Below are 19,122 nucleotides of genomic sequence, written 5' to 3' on the forward strand. Positions count from 1 at the left end.
ACAGCTTGGCATAAAGCATGGGCATTGATTCTGCTCCCACCCACCCCCACACCCAACCTCCAACTGGGTTTAGTTTGGGAGATTTCTTCTGTGCTGCTAAGTCACTTTCAACCCTATGAATGAGAAACCTCCAAGAGGACTGGTGGTCATCTAACAGCCCTGTTCAGGTCTTGCAAACTCAGGGCCGTGCCTTTCCTGATTGAACTAATCCACCTGTAGTGCGGACTCCCTCTATTCCTAGTGCCTTCTACTCTACTGGTATTGTCACATAGTGAGTCACATAGTATTATGATACATTCCAAGTAAAATAGACTGGGTTTAGTCATCTTGGCTTTTAGGGAGAGTTCAGATCTAATTTACTCTAGGACCCACTCATTTGTCTTTTTAGCAGTCTATGATATTCATAGAGCTCTTCTTCAAATTAGCTAATTTATTTCCTGCCAGCTTTCTTCAGTGTCCAGCTTTCACACTCATACATAGAAATTGGATTTATAGCATAGATTATCCCAACTTCAGCATTCAAACTATTACCTTTTGCTTAGCCACTCCAGGAAGTGTAGAGCCAGTTATAGTTGTGCACAGTCTCAGACGAAGCAACATGGTCCTGCACATCTCTGCATCACAAGGACCCTATTTGATGACTTTAACATGGAAGAAAAACTATCTTAGCCACTATGTATTTATTTATTATTTATTTATTTATTTACTGCGCTTATAGACCGCAATTCTCAGCCCAAGGGCGACTCATTGCGGTGTACAACATGGAAAAACAAGTGCAAATTACAAAACATAGTGTAAAATAATCCACAATTCATCATTATCAGAAAAATGTCTTATCAAAACATCAACATTACTACAAAAGCCATTCCGAGTCGTCTCATCGTCAAACCCACAATCCGATATCATTTCCGTTGTTCCATTCCTATGGTCAAATTACCAGTCATTGCACTTCTTGATCAAATGCCTTCTTAAACAGCCAGGTCTTTAACTTCCTGCGGAATATCAACAGGGAGGGGGCTAGCCTGATGTCCACGGGAAGGGTGTTCCACAGCTGAGGAGCCACCACCGAGAAGGCCCTATCTCTCGTCCCCGCCAGCCGTACCTGTGACGCAGGCGGGATCGAGAGCAGGGCCTCCCCAGAAGATCTCAAAGTCCTCGTGGGCTCATAGGCCGAGAGGCGGTCAGTTAGGTATCTTGGGCCGGAACCGTTTAGGGCTTTACAGGCCAATGCCAGCACCTTGAATTGAGCCCGGTAGCAGATCGGCAGCCAGTGGAGCTGGTACAGCAGGGGAGTTGTATGCTCCCTGCGTCCCGCTCCTGTTAGTATCATGGCTGCCGCACGTTGGACCAGTTGGAGCTTCCGGGCCATCTTCAAAGGCAACCCCATGTAGAGAGCGTTGCAGTAGTCTAGTATATAGTAGAGGTAGAAGGTGGCTTTCCCTCCAACCCTCTCCCCTGATTACTAGTGTGTTATTGTATTTTCCATGCCTTAGCCCAGTCATTAATCGGATTGATGAATTCAGAAAAAGACTAGGACTTGGAGGAACAGCTGGGAAGGAATTGGACAAGGTTCTGCAGTGCAATGAAATATAATTAACAGGTGGCACAGTGGGTTAAAGTGCTGAGCTGCTGAACTTGCTGACCAAAAGGTCGCAGGTTAAAATCTAGAGAGCAGCATGAGCCCCCGCTGTTAGCCCCAAGCTTCCGCCAAGCTAGCAGTTTGAAAACATAAGATTTAAGTGGAATCTCTATTCCTACCATTTGAATCCATTGCTCCCTAGTGGTCTTCAGAGCAGCAGAAAACAAGCTTCCCTCCCCCCCCCCCCCCCAGTGATATTCTTTCAGACATTTAAACACATAACTATCATGACCCCTCCCAGCCTTCTTTTCTCCAGGCTAAATATACCCAGCTCCTTAAGTTACACTTTGCAGAGCTTGGCTTTCAAACCTTTTATCAATTTGGCCACCCTTCTCTGGACACAGTCTAGCTCAGTGTTTCTCAACCTTCCTAATGCCTCGACCCCTTAATGCAGCTCCTCGTGTTGTGCTGACCCCTAACAAGAAAATTATTTTTGTTGCTACTTCATAACTGTAATTCTGCTACTGCTATGAATCGTAATGTAAATATCTGACAGGCAGGGTGTATTTTCATTCGCTTGACCACATTTGGGACAAAAACTCAATATGCCCAAATTTGAATACTGGTGAGGTGGCGGGGGGATTGATTTTGTCATTTGGGAGTTGTAGTTGCTGGGATTTATTATTCTCCTACAATCAAAGAGCATTCAGAACTCCACCAACGATGGAATTGAACGAAACTTGGCACACAGAACTCCCATGACCATCAGAAAATACTGGAAGGGTTTGGCGGGCATTGACCTTGTGTTTGGGAGTTGTAGTTCACCTACATCTAGAGAGCACTGTGGGCTCAAACAATGATGGATCTGGACCAAACTTGGCTCAATATGGACAAATGTGAACACTGGTGGAGTTTGGGGAATATAGACCTTGACGTTTGGGAGTTGTAGTTGCTGGGATTTATAGTTCACCTACACTCAAAGAGCATTCCGAACCTCACCAACAATAGAATTTGGCCAAACTTCCCACTCAGAACCCCCATGACCAACAGAAAATACTGCGTTTTCTGATGGTCTGTGACGACCCCTCTGATACCTCCTCACGACCCCCCCCCCCCAGGGGTCCCAACCCTCAGGTTGAGAAACACTGGCTCATTAATAGAAAAGTTATCTCCCTCCAATTAATCAGTTTTTTTCCAAAATATTTTATTATTTAATTAATTATAGAAAGGTAAGATTCAAAGGAACTCCAAGGGCCATCTAGTCTAACCCCCATCGTTCAGGTCCACAACTAAAGCGCTTCTGAGAGTTTTTAACAACTTCTGTTCAAAAGTTCTAACAAAGGAGACTCCACCAACATCCAGGGTATTCCATGCTACTGTCAAACACTTGTTAGAAAATTCTTCCCAATATTTAAATGCAACCTATTTTCCCATAATTTAAAGAAGTTGTTCTAGTCTCTGGGGCAGCAGAAAACAAGCTGCCTGCTTCTATTATGTGGTATCACTTCATATATTTAAAGGCAGCTTCTCAACCTCTTCAAATTTATTTTAAAACTTGTTAATTTTTATTTCCTACAGAAACACAGATCAATGTTTGTAACATCTACATAACTTTCAAGTAAACTAATACAAATAACATTTCTTGCCTGCCAGCCGGTCAGGATGGGTCATTCTGTGAGGATCAAGACTAGATTAATAAATGTTGGGGTTACAATGAACATATATTTTGAGACTCCACTGTCTGATCTCGGAGTCAGGCTTTTTTGTCTTCCCCTGTACATACGTTCATGTGAACATGGAACTGTTCAAGCGCAGCCTCCGCCTTCCTATCCACCCACACTGTATGCACAGCCTGTCTCACTTCCATCTGTCACATCACACTCTGTCCCAGAAATCAGTGCAGCTTAGATCTCCTTCTGAGGCTGTTGACTTTCAAAAGCAGAACTGTTCCCAGCGTGTGATTTGTGAAACCAACACAGCCAATCATCCGCAATCTGAAGGAGATGCTTTGACAAGCCTTCAGCCCCAGGCATGCCACTGCATGTGGGTGATGCCCTTGGCCCTGGTTGACCAAAGGCATTTTGCTGCCTGAGGCAGAACAGCAAATGGAACCAACCCATCCCTTTAACCCAAGACAAGGTCACTCTTCAGGAAGGTTGATCCTGCCATTAGGGGAAAAAGAGCTTGAAAAAGTTCTTTTTTTTCAGAGTGCAACCTCTAGAAACCTACACCAAGCACAGACAATAGGAGTTGCAATTGAAAAGGTAACTTTTCCAAGATGCAAGGCAGAGTGAGACAGATTTTGGATGTCATGAAAGCACAGCAAATTTCTGGTTATTTGCCCATATATACTCGAGTATAATAAGCCAACCCGAATATAAGCTGAGGCACTTAATTTTACCACAAAAAAAAAACTGGGAAAACTTACTGACTTGAGTATAAGCCAAGGGTGGGAAACACAACAGCTACTGGTAAAATTTGAAATAAAAATAGATACCAAATAAAATTACATTAATTGAGGCATCAGTAGGTTAAATGTTTTTGAATATTTACATAAAAGTGTCATTTAAGATAACACTGTCCAACTCTGATTAAATCATTATTCTAACCACTTTCAATGTTATTGTGCTTACATATCCTTCCAATAATCACCATAGTTTATTTTAACTATACATTTTGGGGAAAATGCTGTATGTATATGGATCAGGAAAAGTGGAAAAGACTGGCACAAAGAGAGGAGGAGAGGAAGGTGCATGCTGAACAGAGAGAGGAGAGGAAGGTGCGTGCTGTGCTGAGAGAGGAGAAGAGGAAGGTGTGCGCTGCAGGAGAGGAAGAGAGAAAGGAGAGGTGAGGGTCCTGGCAGCCCCAAGCCTTCCCACCAGGACCCTCATCCGAGTATAAGTTGAAGGGGGCTTTTTCAGCCTAAAAAGGGGGGCTGAAAAACTAGGTTTCTACTAGAATATATACAGTACTTTGAAAAGCATTTGCAAATATCCTGTGAATCAAATAAGAAAACCATGAGAAAAAATCAGTATAAGTTGGAATTAGCTTGAAGGTACATAACAACCACTGTTTTTCTATTTCTTAGGATAGAGAGATGTGCTTGTGGAGTTTTGTCCTGCACTTTGTCAAAATAACTATTGGTTATTTTGCAGCATTCATTCTGGTGGGACACGTGCTATTTATTTATTTATTTGTTTACCACATTTGCATACCGCCTTTCTCAGCCTGGAGGCGACTCAAGGCAGTTCACAGTCGGCAACAATTCGATGCCTCAACAATTATAAAAAACAAACAATTACAAAATACAATTAAAACACAATATAAAAACCATACAAAGCCATAAAAACATTATCATGAGCGTCTCCTTACTAAAGAGTCAAGTCTAATTATATTTCTGCTACAAGGAGTATGTGACCATATGTACCCTTCTTGTGACGAAAAGGAAACACTGGAATTCCATGAAAGCTTTGAATATGGGTACACTCTTCATAATATGAATTATTTCATTTTATTTTAATTTGCATCTAAATTACTCATAAAAGACATCAGTAGAATGGAGACATAGATTCTCTTGGGAAAAAGTGTAATAAATCGAAGTAAATGCCAGCAATGCCAGTCTCCTGTTTAATATTAGTCTAAACTAACCCCTTCGAGACAAAACAAAATTTAAAGTGAGAAGTTTTGAAAGATATTGTAACTGGAAATTTACCTGTTAGAAGAGGGAAATTTCACATTTATGAGTAATCTCCAGAAGGGGGAATGTTGGATGTGCTTAGCCAGGGGAAGTCTACTAAGTGTATGAATAAATAGACGTGGATTTCCACTGTAAGTATACCACTCCATTTTGTCCTGCTGCTCAGCTGTAAAAAAGAGAAAATAATCTGTATGTTATCCTAATTTTGCTGTATGATTCTCATGTCATTTCCAGAGCTGGTCACTTTGCCTGAATAGCACCCTCTACAAATATTTTGGCTTGTCCACAAACACACATACAGAGAGAAAGTTTTCAAACATACACAGACATACTTTCTCAACTTTTTAAAATATGATTGCTTGACCTCTGCCTACAACTGCAAATAAAAGTAAGTGTAAGGAATATGTTTGTATCCCTTGCTAAGAAAGCCAAGCCAACCAATGTTGAGAACATGGGTAAGGAATCTGTGACCCTCAGATTTCTTTTCTTTGGATCACATGTCCCATCAGCCACAGCCAAAAGTCAGGATGGTGAGGGTCATAACAACCAGTTGCCCAGATCTCTGACATAATCTATCCAGCACAAAGCACAATGACGGAAAGATGGAATGAATATGGTTCATATTTGTGGGTAATAGATGCTGCCTGCAATCTTAGAGTTGTTTTAAGGGCACTTGTCACTCATTCAGAAGGAGCCTTGAAAATCAGTTGAACTGACTGCAGAGGAGGGCAAGATTGCACTTGGTCTTTTCTTGCTCTCTACTAAAGTGCTCCTTCTGCCAACCATACGTGCTGTCTGTCGGTCTGGCCCTCTCTTTCTGAGTTTTGCCTTTCCCTCCCTCCTGGTAGAGTTGCAATCTCCGGTATCCTAATCTGTGTACCTTCCCCCCTTCAGTCAACATGCTCCTTCTAGTTATCAGCTCCCTCCACCTCCATTCTCTCTCTAACTCTTATTCTTTCTCTTCCCTCATCTTTTCTCTCCCTCCCACTCACCTTCCTGCCTTTTCATCTCTCCGTCTTTCTCTTTCTGCCTCTTCTCCTCCTCTGCCTGCCTGACTTGACTCTGGCACACTCTCGGTCGCTTTCTGGATGCCCGAGCCAGACGTTTCTTGAAGCGCACAGACAGAGCAAAGCACTGCGCAGCACACACATGCTGCTTTCTCCTCAGAGCCAGTAGAGGCTGCTGGAGCGTTGAGTGCTACTGGCAACTCTCACAATCATCTCCTCGTCCCCGAGTCCATTTGCTCACTCTCTGAAGGACCAGCAGAAGGCAGCTGAGGTACAAGTTGACAGGAAGAAGCAGGGAAGTGAGCTAGTATAGCAAGGAAGATAAGAATTATCTTCTGCCCTGAGGGCTAGTGCCCTGCCTAACTTGTGGCTGGCACGAACAGCAGCCGGACAGGTCATGTCATGGACCCGTCCTCCCTCTTCGCGCTGAGGCAGACCACATTCCATGGACTGCGCCACGTCTTCACCTCACACTTCTCGTGCCCCCATCGGGCTTTTTGGCTCATGGCTTTCCTGGCCTCCGTGGGCTTGCTGCTTACCTGGTCCTCCAACCGCGTCCATTACCTGTTCTCCTGGCCTGTCAACACCAAGGTACACCTCCTCTATGCCCACAACCTTACCTTCCCAGCCGTCACCCTCTGCAACAGCAACTTGCTCCGGGTGCGCCACATGAGCCGGGCAGACCTCCACCTGGTTGGCTACTGGCTCGGACTCCTCAGGAAGAACCTCCAGCCAATGCCGGCCATCCGGGCCTTGCTACAGGACCCCAGGTGGCTCTGGCTGGGGGCCCTGCTGAACTTCTCCCACTACTTGCCTCCCTCGCCACCAGAGGAGCAATCCACGCGACACCTGCTGGACAGACTGGGCCACCAGTTAGAGGAAATGCTCCTCTCCTGCCGTTTTCAGGGCGAGAACTGTGGCCCCCACAACTTCACAACTGTAAGTTAGCATGGCAAAAGGGGGCCTGGGGGTGGGAATCAATAGTAGCTGCATCAAACCTTAAGTTCCAATGATTTTTAAAAAACAAGAAGGCAGTGTTAGGAAGTATAATAGAGAGAGATGGTATCACTGGGTACCGCAATTGCTAAAGGGTTATTCTTATATAAAGATCTTCAAGTATAGAAAGATAAAAATTTATCTTAGACCTTTCCGGCATGTAATTTTTTCTGAGGAACCATAAAAAGAAGTTACTATCAGAATAAGCATGAGGAATTGCTCTGAAACCCAAAGCTTGGGCTTCTTGTCAAAGTCTGATTTACTTGCTTATTTTAATGTATCCACTACTGGTATGTATTAATCAGAGGTAGGAAAGGGGCTTGTAGTACACTTCCCAGAATCTGACGGCTTGCCATGTTAGTTGTGGGATTCTGGGGATTGTAGTCCCACAACACACATATTCCAATTTGTTAAGGTTGAGAGGCATGACGGAGAAGGTGACCCTTTCCCCAGGTGCTCTAGCTTCCCCCTTCCTCCTCCCTGCAATTGCATGACAACTTAGAGAACCCGAATCAGGCTGCAATGAATGCAAACTGCAGACCCCTACCCATCTTCATCATCACTTCTGAATACAGTTTTAATAGTGAAGTGTTCTTAGTTCTTGTAGTTGGGACTACAAAGGAGAATTCAAAGGGAAGGGGAGCCTATGAGCCTATGGCTCCTTGCAGAATAAATTAGTAGTTTTACAAATCAGAATGTTATGGCTATTGTGTAGAGACAAAGGTTGCAAGAGAGACAAAGTCGGGAGATACATGAATCTCATATCTCAATATAGCCCCATTTCATGCGGGGTTGTTAAGTATGGATTTCTGACTGCATTTACCTGTGTTTTTTGTTCAGACTGGTTCCCTTACATATGCCCACGCTATTTTTGCCCTCCTTCTCTTCCTAAATTCCTTCTGCACAGGTAGTGGGATGTGTGTGTGTGTGTGTGTGTGTGTGTGTGTGTGTGTCAGAAGCAAATTGAGAAAACACAAGTTGCTTCTGGTGTGAGAGAATTGGCCATCTGCAAGGACACTACCCAGGGGATGCCTGGATGTTTTGATGTTTTACCATCATTGTGGGAGGCTTTTCTCATGTAATAATAATAATAATCATCATCATCATCATCATCATCTTTATTTTTATACCCCGCCAACCATCTCCCCTAGGGGACACGGGGCAGCTTACAAGGGACACACCCAAGATTACAATTAAAACACACATGTAAAACACTTTAACCAATTAAAACATCAGATAAAACAAATAACAACACAATACAAAGCAATATAAAAACAATACAGCTGAAAGAAACATAGCTGAGGTACAGATTCAATGAGTGCAATACATTTTTACAGGAGCACAGGAAAGTATAGCAATATGGTAAACTGGGCAGGAAATACTGTCATAACACATATTGAGGTAGAACGTATGCCAGTGTAAAGTGCAGGCCGTTGTAAAGTGTGGAACTCATGTCCCCGCATGGGGAGCTGAAGCTGACAGAGGGAGCTCATCCGCACTCTCCCCAGATTTGAACCTCCAACCTGTCGGTCTTCAGTTCTGCCGGTACAAGGTTTTAACCCATTGCGCCATCGAAGGCTCTTAGGTAGTGGGATGAGGTGCAAAACTATCAAAGAAGCAAAGTAGAAATTCTGCTCCAGCACTACAGGCTTGTGTTTACTTCCTTGTGGTCAGAAGTCCAACGGAATGAAGAGTGACTATCTCATGAATCCATGTGGGCAGGATCAAGCTGCTGCCCATTTTCATTCATGAAGTTTCACTACTGCTTACCAGGGATACACAGCCCTTTCCCCCAGGCATTTTGAGATTTGTCTCCTCTTTGCCAGAACTGTTTTTTGGTACAAGAGTGGGAGGACATTTAAGCTTGTTCGTGATCAGCTACTTAACTTCTTGTGCCAGCAATGATTTATGCGTATTTGCAGGAGGAGCTGCAGTTCTCATCCCTGGTGGTGAGAGCTGCAACCTGAAGTAAACTCTGTGTTATTTTTAAAGCTGTTCTCCAGTTCTCATTATGAACCCTTCATTCTCAACATGTGTTGATGGACCAAGTTTCCCAGCAATAGCTAAAGATCATTTTGGTATTCATGGATTACGGAAGCACCCTCAGATGCCTGTAGTTATCCTAACATTTCTAGTGAACATAGGGATGCCCGTGAGCTTACTGTTTGAACATGTTCCTTTCTGCTAAATAGCCTGCCCAGCTCTTTTAAAACTATCATTCTCATCTGAGGCAGGGTGGGGTGAAAGTACGGCTTCAAACATTGTGTTGTTGAAGGATTTCATGGCTGGAATCACTGGTATGTTGTGAGTTTTCCAAGCTGTATGGCCATGTTCCAGAAGTATTCTCTCCTGACGTTTCACCTGCATCTATGGCAGGCATCCTCAGAGGTTGTGAGGTCTGTTGGAAACTAGAGAAATGGGGTTTATATATCTAGTTTCCAACAGACCTCACAACCTCTGAGGATACCTGCCATAGATGCAGGTGAAACGTCAGGAGAGAATGCTTCTGGAATATGGCCATACAGCCTGGAAAACTCACAACAACCCGGCTTCAAACATTGTTACGATCCAGGTGCAAGTCCAGTTGCCATTAGAAAGTCCTGTCATGACTTTTTGAGCCACCACTTTCCAGAGAAGCTTTTTTTGTGTGTTCCCACATAGCTAATGGTTTTTGGTAGTTTGCTGAGCATGGTTTCATTTGGATATTCTTTTAATGATCTGGAGTTTGTTCTTTTTTTTTCATCTGTTGGTCTGTTCTTTTTCCTGCTCCTATTCTTTTCTTTTCTTTGTTGCTTTTCATTCTGAAAGATACCACCTGAGGAGTTCTGTAGAAATTCTGCATAATTATGTAGATTCCAATGACTTTACCACTCAAAAAAGCATATCCTGTATTGCAAATTCATCACTCCTTATGTGGCACCTGGTTGTATGTACAGCCAGCTCTTAGCTTTCATAGGAGTTAGAGGCACAGCAAATATCTCTGGGGTAGGAAGAGACAAAGGGGAGATGGGGCACTACCATTGCAATCAATGGGAGACTCCCTGACCTCCCTGCCTGCCCTCACTGCCACCTTGTGCTCAACCTGCTCACTCTGCTCATTCGCCCACCAGCCTCTTTCCCTTGTAGCCAGGGCACACGTGGAAGTGTCGGGCACATGACAGGAAGAACATTGGGAAAGCAGCTGGGACCGGGAGCAGGATTGTGCTGGCTTCTGCCTTCCCTCCTCTTCCCTCATGTGTTAACTGGGCCACAGGGCCAATGCTGCTCCACTAGGGCTTCTTCACAGGAGGCATCTGGGTATGGCCAGTACTACTGCTGCAACATGGTCTCAACCTGCATCTCTCCATCATCTGCTGCCGCTTGATGTACTCCCTTCTCCTATGTGTGAATGGAGGCGCCAGCTAGAAACTGTTGGAAATAGCAACCTTCTGCAAGCCACCTATATTAGTTATTTCTTATGTATATAATTGTGATTGCTTACTATATTGTGGGGGAGCTCCCAGTGACGCAGTAGGTTAAACAGCTGAGCTGCTGAACTGCTTGCAGGTTCGATGGTTGCAGGTTTGAATCCAGTTGCAGGTTTGAATCCAGGCAGCAGCATGAGCTCCCGCTGTCTGCCCCAATTTCTACCAACCTAGCAGTTCAAAACATGCAAATATGAGTAGATCAATAGGTACTTCTCTGAGGGGAAGGTAACAGTGCTCCATGCAGTCATGCTGGTCACATGACCTTGGAGGTGTCTACGGACAATGCTGGCTCTTCAGCTGAGAAATGGAGATGAGCTTCACCTCCCAGAGTTGGACACAACTGGACTTCATGTCAGGGGAAAACCTTTACCTTTACTACTCTATTGTATGTATGTATTGTATGTATTGTATCTATGTCACTGTTACATAAATTGTACTGTAAACCGCATTGAGTCGCCGAATAGGCTGATAAATGCGGTATAAAAGCGAAGCAAATAAATAAATAAATAAATAAATATTGGTATGCAGTTTTCCCTTTACTCTATATATACTCTATGTATATATTAGTATGCAGTTTTCCGTTTACTCTATGTTGTTAGAGGTTGTGCGAGGGACTACAGATGACTAGGACGGTTTTAAATGGTGTGTTTTAATATTTTGACAAATGTTTTTTTTAATGTTTATGTATTGTATGTGAATTTGTGTCCCGGCATTGAACGTTTGCCGTGTATACGCTGTGCTCCACCCTGAGTCCCCTTCAGGGTGAGAAGGGTAGAATATAAATATTATATATATATAATGTGACCTTGATCATAACAAGGTAATGCCTTTCCAAAAATGTTATGATTATTCCAAATAGTGTGAATACCAATTAATCTCAAACTTCCAAAAGGTTTTGTAGATTCCTAGTTTTCCCAATAAAAATGAATGCCATGAACATGATACTAAAGGCTCCAGAGTCATCACTTTGTCATCTCACAGCCTCTGCACTGGAGCTGCCCCCTCGTCCTCTGTGGCCCCAGCTGTTGGAGCCATTGCCATTACATGGGTGAAACAGAGACACTTGCATTGCACAGTGCTACTAATAAGAAACAACAGATATGGCCCAGGCAAGGCTGTGAGACATAAGAGACACACACACCCTCACACACAAGGCAGGACAGTGAGATGCTACCATTGTATATTATATATTTCTTTGCTGCCCCCAAATATTTATTAAGGTTTCTTTTGCTGCCACCATTTATTTATTCATAGGCCACCTCCTTCAATAGAATATTCAAGAAGCCACACAAACTCTTCAGGTGAAATAAAACAAGAATATGTTGTTTATGTTGTTCTTGAACAGTAAGATGCGTATTGTGTAGTGTCAGGCTTTACTTTTACAGAGAATTGTACTATAACTTAAGTTTCTTAAAAGCAATGTTCCACACACAGGAATACAAACAGGTTATTTTGAACCTTTTGAATCCTCTTTCCACACCAGCCCTCTAACACTATAGAGGCCTACTAAACTCCTTATTCCTTCTCCCTGAAGGCTTTAACTATTTTCCTCAAATAGGTAAATTTCTAACAAACAGTTCCCAAAACCCTTCCTTCCCCTTCAAATCTCCTAACCTAACCCATCAAATTTCAAACTCTAAAACTGACCATTATGGCTGCCTTCGCTCCTTCCTTTCCCTCTGGCTCTGCCCATCTCCAGGTGCTAAGCAACTCCCTCCAATTCCATCAGCCAATCAGACTGCACTTCCAGCTATGAAGCTGCCTGATCACTCCACACCCCTTATCTTTTCCAAGCCAGCCCTGTCTACTACCTTTACACCAATCCTGCAAGGTAGGCCAATCCATTACACATAGCACTGGAGAAGGAAAGGCCGTACATTCCACCATCACCTCAGTTGCCCCAACATCCCTGGCCTGCAGAGACCTGCTCCTGCTCGTCACCCTGTTTCTGTGTGCTGCATATGTCTGTTTCACCCAGGCAATGCCAATGAAACCACCAGCAGGGCCCACAAAGATGAGGTGGCACTCTCTGTGGCTGAGTTTGCAGGAGAAGGCAGGTGGGAGAATACCTCTGGCTGCCTTCCTGGGCTCCTTCCATCCTCTGTATCTGCCACCTCAATATGCTTCCTGCTGTGGGAGAAAGCAGAGGGAGGAATGAATGAAAGTGCAGAGAAAGGCAGGGAGCAAGTGGGCACCCCTTCTTTTTTCCACCTTGCAGGGTGTCTCCTTCCCTGCGCCCTTGTTTTCCCTCTGCCTTTCTCTGCCCGCCTACTTGCTCACTACTTTTCTCCAGTGCTCAGGGAAGGATGGCAATGAGAAAGCAGACAGGCAGAGAAGGGAAGGGCAAAACTGAGTGCTCCTTTCTTTCTTCACCTGCCTACATGCTCGCTGCCTTTCTCACTGCTGGATGAAGGAAGGCAGGAGAGCAGGCAGGCAGGAGAAGAAAGAAGGGAGGAATTGTAGGCCCAGATGGAAGACACCAGTGAGGAAACAGGTGGGTGGGCAGAGAAAAGCAGGGAGGAAGCTGACATGTGGATGGGGAAAGGCAGGGAGGAGGCGTGTGAGCAGCAGTCAGACTCGGACACTGCCAGCCAGATTCAGACACCTCCTTGAAAAGAAAAGATCCTGGTTGCATGGGTACTGCTGCATACCACATATGTCTCCATTCCACCCAAATTAACTGTCACTCTCCATGCTTCAGATTCCTCCAGCCCTTAGAATGCACCCCTCTCTCCATCCATGATCTCTGATGCTGCCCTATGCCATTTTTCATAGGGGTGTACAAACCTCATCACTCATTCCCAAACTTCCTCAATCTTGCGAGGCTTGCAGTCCCTATTAAAATGGCATAGGGCTGTATCAAAGGTGACAGCACATCATTCATGAATAATTAAATCTGTGACAATGAAAACCATAAAAGTGGAGGGTTGTACTTGTTCTGGCTAAAAGCATTGGCATCTCAGGAGATACAGGAACGCTGTTTGAGGTACCAAATTTGTGATGGTCTCATTCACTCTAGTCGGTCATCCCTAGACACTGCAATTGCTCCATGGTTGACATGTGTGTAGGAAGCTATACTTCCACCCACTCCCTCACAAAAAACTCTTTTTTTGTTCCATTTTGTTTTCTTGTTCAAATGGAAACTTTTATGATGTGTGGTGCAACCTTCCTTTCAAGATGAATCATTTCCGATTGTCCCTTCCATCCACCCCTCCCTCAGCTGCCTTGGGGGAAAAAGATATGTGAAGAAAAGCTGTTTTTTTGCAATTTGTATAAATACATATGCATCGAGCATATTTATGTTTATTCTGCATAAATTATTCTTTTCACCATCGTGGGGAGAGACAAAGCCCTGCAGGTGGAATCCAATTAAGTCCTTCTGCTTGTGGAACAATGTCGGCAAACAGAATGGGGGCGGATCGCCTGCCCACAGTGAAGCCTTTTGCATGGCCAACATTTGCTCTGAAGCATTAGGGCAGCAATTTGGGGCAGAACTGGGATTCCAAGGAAGATGTGAAACACACCCCACCACCCCCTCCATTGTGTTAACTGACTTCCACTCCCTACAAATTTGGATTTTTGCCTGCATACAATTTAATTTTGTCTTCTGAAGCTTTAAAAAATTGTTTTTTGAATGACAACGACTAATATCCCTCAGCTGGCATGGCCATTAGACATGGAGTGGGCAACTACAGAAGGTTAGGGCTCTGATTAGCTAACCAGGATCACTTTGAGGGTGCACACATCCCATAAAAATTAATAGATTGCACCTAAATGACTCTGTGCCAAATATCTTGTAGGTAGAGGACATAGAAGCATTTTGCTATTTTTCTAGAATCCCCCCATCCCCTCCCCCAGTCTTAAAAAACATGATTTTTGTAAAAACAGGACATTAACAGAGTTCATTTTCTGTTCATAGAAAAGCTGAGGCAAAAATGCTCCTCACTTCCCTAGCAGGCATTTGGAAGCAATAAAACTGTGCTCAGAAGTCTATCTGCCACTAGCCAGAGATCATGCTGGCCAAGGAATTCTGGGAGTTGTATCTTTCAAAAGCAAAATTTCTGAGATCTCTGCCTTCCTAACATCTGGAAATTCTTCACATCCCTTCTTCCCTGGTCTTGAGGCATAGCCAGGTGTTGCACAAACATTTTCATAACTTTTTTTATAGAGCTAAAGAAGATTTGAAATGTAAGAACATAATCCAGACATGTTACATGTGGGAGAAGTGCTGCACTTCACTAGTAGATCACATGCTTTGCTTCCAGAAGGTCCCAGGTTCAATCCCCAGCATTTCTTGGGTTTTTTTTAATTGCATCAGAAACTACTTGAGAATATACTGCAAGTTGCTTCTGGTGAGAGAAAATTGGCTTTCTTCAAGGATGTTGCCCAGGAAATGCACAGATGTGTTACCATCCTTTGGGAGGTTTCTCTCATGTCCCCGCATGGGAAGCTGGGGCCGACAGACAGGAGCTCACCCTGTCTCATGAATTCGAACTGCTGATCTTCAGTTCTTCAGGATAGCAATTTAGCCAGCGCAAGGTTTTAACCCATTGCACCACCACAGCTCACATTCCTTGGTTGAAGACCCAGTATCTCAAACCATAGATTCTAGAGCAGTAGTTCTCAACCAGTGATGTTTTGGCCTTCAACTCCCAGAAATCCTAACAGCTGGTAAACTGGCTGGGATTTCTGGGGGTTGTAGGCCAAAACACCTGGGGACCCATTGGTTGAGAACCACTGCTCTAGAGCAAGGAGGGGGAATCTTATGGCACCCCAAATATTGTTCCGCAGTGCCCAGCATCTCTGACCATTGCAAGCGCTAACTAAAAGTACTGGGGTTTGTAGTCCAACAACTTCTGGGGAGGGGGGGACCTTCTCTAGGGGACAGAGAACTGTTGTCCACCAATATAGACATTGCTGCCTTAGGCAGTCCCAAGATTCATCTGACTCAGTGTATAGTATCTTTCTGTGTTCCTCTGAATGTTCCTTTCATGACAGTACCTAGTACTTCACCTTTCATTGAACTCCATTATAGAAATAGAAATAATATTTCCAGTGATTCATTTCCAGGCTGAAAAATGGGCTTCCGAACAGTCAGAAACCCAACTGGAAAGAACATTGCACCAGTGAAATTTTGCACAGGTTTTTCCAGTATTCAAACATTACATTGTGTTCCGAAGTAATGATTCTGGGAAGAAATATGTATATGTTTATTACAATCCCAAAAATCAGATTTCCTGCAGAGAAGACAGATCTTCTGTTCAGAAAATGCAGGTACCTCTCTATGGAGCAATCCCTCCACAGCACTTCAGGATGTTTGAAAACAGGTGAAATACTGTGAAGTATTTGTTCTCTCTTGCAGTAATAAGTCACTCTTGCAAATGAGGATGAAATAATCAATTTCCATCCATCTTTCTTTATATTTGAAAGAGGGATGGACAGGGTCCTAATGGGCATTCTTGTCTGATATATAGTAAAAGTTGAAAGTCTCAGGAGGAATAACTTTACTATTAAAGGGAGTTTTGAACCTCCATCTCCTCAGTCTCTGACATTCAACCACACCGCAGTGTCATTTATCTGAAATGAAAGCTAGACTCTAAAACTTCTAGAATGATTAAATGATAAATAAATAGGTAATGCTATGTTAAAATAAATGAAATGCTGAAAGATCTGAATTCTATGTAAGGGCATGGGATGCAAATCAGGTTTGTATTTATAATGTTGCTTTTGGAGGGAAGGAGACATAATTTACATTGTTTATGGTGTGCCGCATTGAATGCCAAAACGTGAAGCCTGCTCCCATACCCGTTGTCACTGGAAATGCTACTTCAAAGGAAGACTGGTTGAAGAAGTTGGGGTGCTCACATGTACATATGTGCACATGCAACATACTTATGCATCCACAAACACACAGCGTTCCTGAAGACATTCTCAGAATGTATTCCTTTCATGATTATAAGGTATAGAAAAATAATTATCTCAAATGAACTAAGCTGTTTGTTTCCTTTGTGATTAAGATCATGTTCCTGAATGGAATACACTGGGACTGATTCCTGAGCAAACATGCTTTGAATTGTTCCATTGCAACACAGTTTTTACATATTTTGCATCAAAAGCATTGGATAAATTAATATAAAATTGATAAAAATAGAAGGAGCAACAGTGGCTAAATATCTTTTGACCAAAAATGGGCAGCAGCAACCACATTGTCTATAGCCTCAAACAATTCTTCCTCTGTACATGAGGCAGGACCTTGCGGACAAGCATACAGATGCAGAGTTGTCTGTTCTGCTCCACAGTCGCACAAGGTGGAGGATTCTTCTAGGTAGTTCCGTTTTGCCATGTTGTCTTTTGATCTGCCAACTCCACTTCTGAGTCTGTTTAAGGGCTTCCAAGTTGCCATTCTTGGTTTGCCCCTGGCAGGCATGTAGCCGGGGGGGGGGGCCTCGGGGGGCTTCAGCCCCCCCCCCCGAAATTTTCATGGTGGTTCGCGAAAAGGCCTTAATGGTGCATTATTTAAACTGTTATGTTTATTCATATCATGATCTGATCACCATACTCAATATATCCCATATGCATGGGGGTATTGGGGTAACGATACAAAAGCTTTGCTAGGCTAGCCCCTCTTTCACTCAGACTCAGCCCCCCCCCGAAACTCAGCCCCCCCGAAACCCCCCCTGAAAAAAATTCAGCCCCCCCCCCCCCGAAACGAAATCCTGGCTACGGGCCTGGCCCCTGGAGGAAGACCCTAAGGGGGGCATCCATTTGGGATTTCCTGGTTTAGCTCCTCAGAGGGATACTCTTGCTGTTGATGGGGAGACATTAAGAGGAGTGGTGGTTCTCATGAAGCTTTCCCTTGATTTGAGTCTACTGGGAGGAGGCTGATAGCCATGCAGTGGATGTCTTTCTCAGTGTTCAACCTTATTTCTCTTACAGTTAGCAGCAATTTCCCACATGGGGGTGGGGGGCAATGCCAGCTAGTTTGTAGAGTTTATGAACAGGTGTAGGTATAAGACTTCCTACTATTATTCTGCATGTTTCATTCAATGCTATGTTCACCTGCTTTGTGTGGGCCGACTTGTGCCAAGTAGGGCAGGCATGCTTGGCGGTTGAGTAAGACAAGGCCAGGGATGATGTTCTTGTTAATTTTGGATCTGCACCTCATTTGCTACCAGTAAGTTTCTATGGGATGTTATTGTGTGCAGCTACTTTGTGCTTGGTGTTCATGTAGTGTTTCCTATCTATTAGCATTCAATCTAAGGTGACACTGAGATATTTAGGATGGGAACAGTGTTTGAACTCTTTGCCTTCCCAGGTAACTTTCAATTTCCTGTTGGCTTCATTATTCTTTAGGTGGAAAGCACACACTTGTATCTTGACAGAGTTAGGCTTTAGGTGGTTATCTTTATAGTAGTTGGAGAGATATTTTATAGCATAAGTAAGTTGGATTTTGACTGTTTCAAAGTCTTTTGCTGGTGTTGTTAGGCCAAGGTCATCAGCATATGAGTGGTAAAGATGTTAAACAAAGTCGGTGCAAGAACTTTGGTGCTGCCTTGGGGTAAACCGTTCTTTTGCCTCCCCCCATCTACTTTTCCTGCCTTAAAACTCCATGTAGAAGCTGCGGTTTTCTAGGAGGGTCTGGACAGTTTTTGTAAAATCATAATACCGGGTAATATGGTGATTTTCTGTAGCATTTTTCTATGTTGCACTGTGTCATAGGCCACCATAAGGTTGACAAAAACTGTTCCCATAATGCAACCTTTTTCATATCCTTCCTTGATGTACTCAGTCAAATTAAGAATTTGGGCTGTACAGTTCCCTCTACTCAGAAACCTGCTTGTTGTGAAAGAAGCTGGGGTTCAATAATAGGCCCTAACTGATGTAATAGCATCCTCTCATATACTTTATATAGATGACATAGGAGCAAAACTGGCCAGTAGTTCCTGGCATTGGAGGTGTTTTTACCAGTGTTTTTAAAAGGCAATGATTTTAGTTTTCCTCCATATTCTGGGAATCTGTTTGTGTGTCAAGCATTGATTGTAAAATTTCAAAAGCCAGTTTTCAGCTTTGGGGCCCAAGTGTTTGATTTGCTCCATCATTAAGTCATCTAGGCCAGGTGCTTTACCAGTTTTACATCATTTAATAGCTTCTCTGAGTTCTTTCAGGTTTAGGAGAGATGACAATTGGTGGATTTCAAGTTCTGGCACCCTGTTGCTTTTCATCTTTATTCTGGTGCAGTTGGTTTTCCCATTCTGAATTAGCTGGTGTACTATCTGGTCTGGTGTTACATTTGCATGTCCACAGTTGACCAGAGGGTCACTATCCAGGTGTCTCAGCAATTGTCAGGCTCTTTGGCTACTCTTGGACATATCAAGA

General features: G+C 43.6%; 1 protein-coding gene across 3 annotated transcripts in view; it reads left to right on the forward strand.

Moving 5' to 3' along the window:
• The window catches only part of ASIC1 (acid sensing ion channel subunit 1), a 233,527-nt gene that overhangs the window by 193,715 nt on the left and 20,690 nt on the right, over positions 1 to 19,122 (forward strand). Inside the window, exon 1 of one of the 3 annotated variants that reach the window (XM_060764042.2) lies at positions 6,546 to 7,222. The exons of the other annotated variants lie outside the window; for them this stretch is intronic. Coding sequence (XP_060620025.1) covers positions 6,686 to 7,222 — 537 coding nt within the window. The 5' untranslated portion in view covers positions 6,546 to 6,685. Of the gene's footprint in view, positions 1 to 6,545; positions 7,223 to 19,122 lie in introns of those variants that run through there. 3 annotated transcript variants of the gene reach the window in all.

This window comes from Anolis sagrei, chromosome 2, assembly GCF_037176765.1.
Source record: "Anolis sagrei isolate rAnoSag1 chromosome 2, rAnoSag1.mat, whole genome shotgun sequence".
NCBI lineage: Eukaryota > Metazoa > Chordata > Lepidosauria > Squamata > Dactyloidae > Anolis > Anolis sagrei.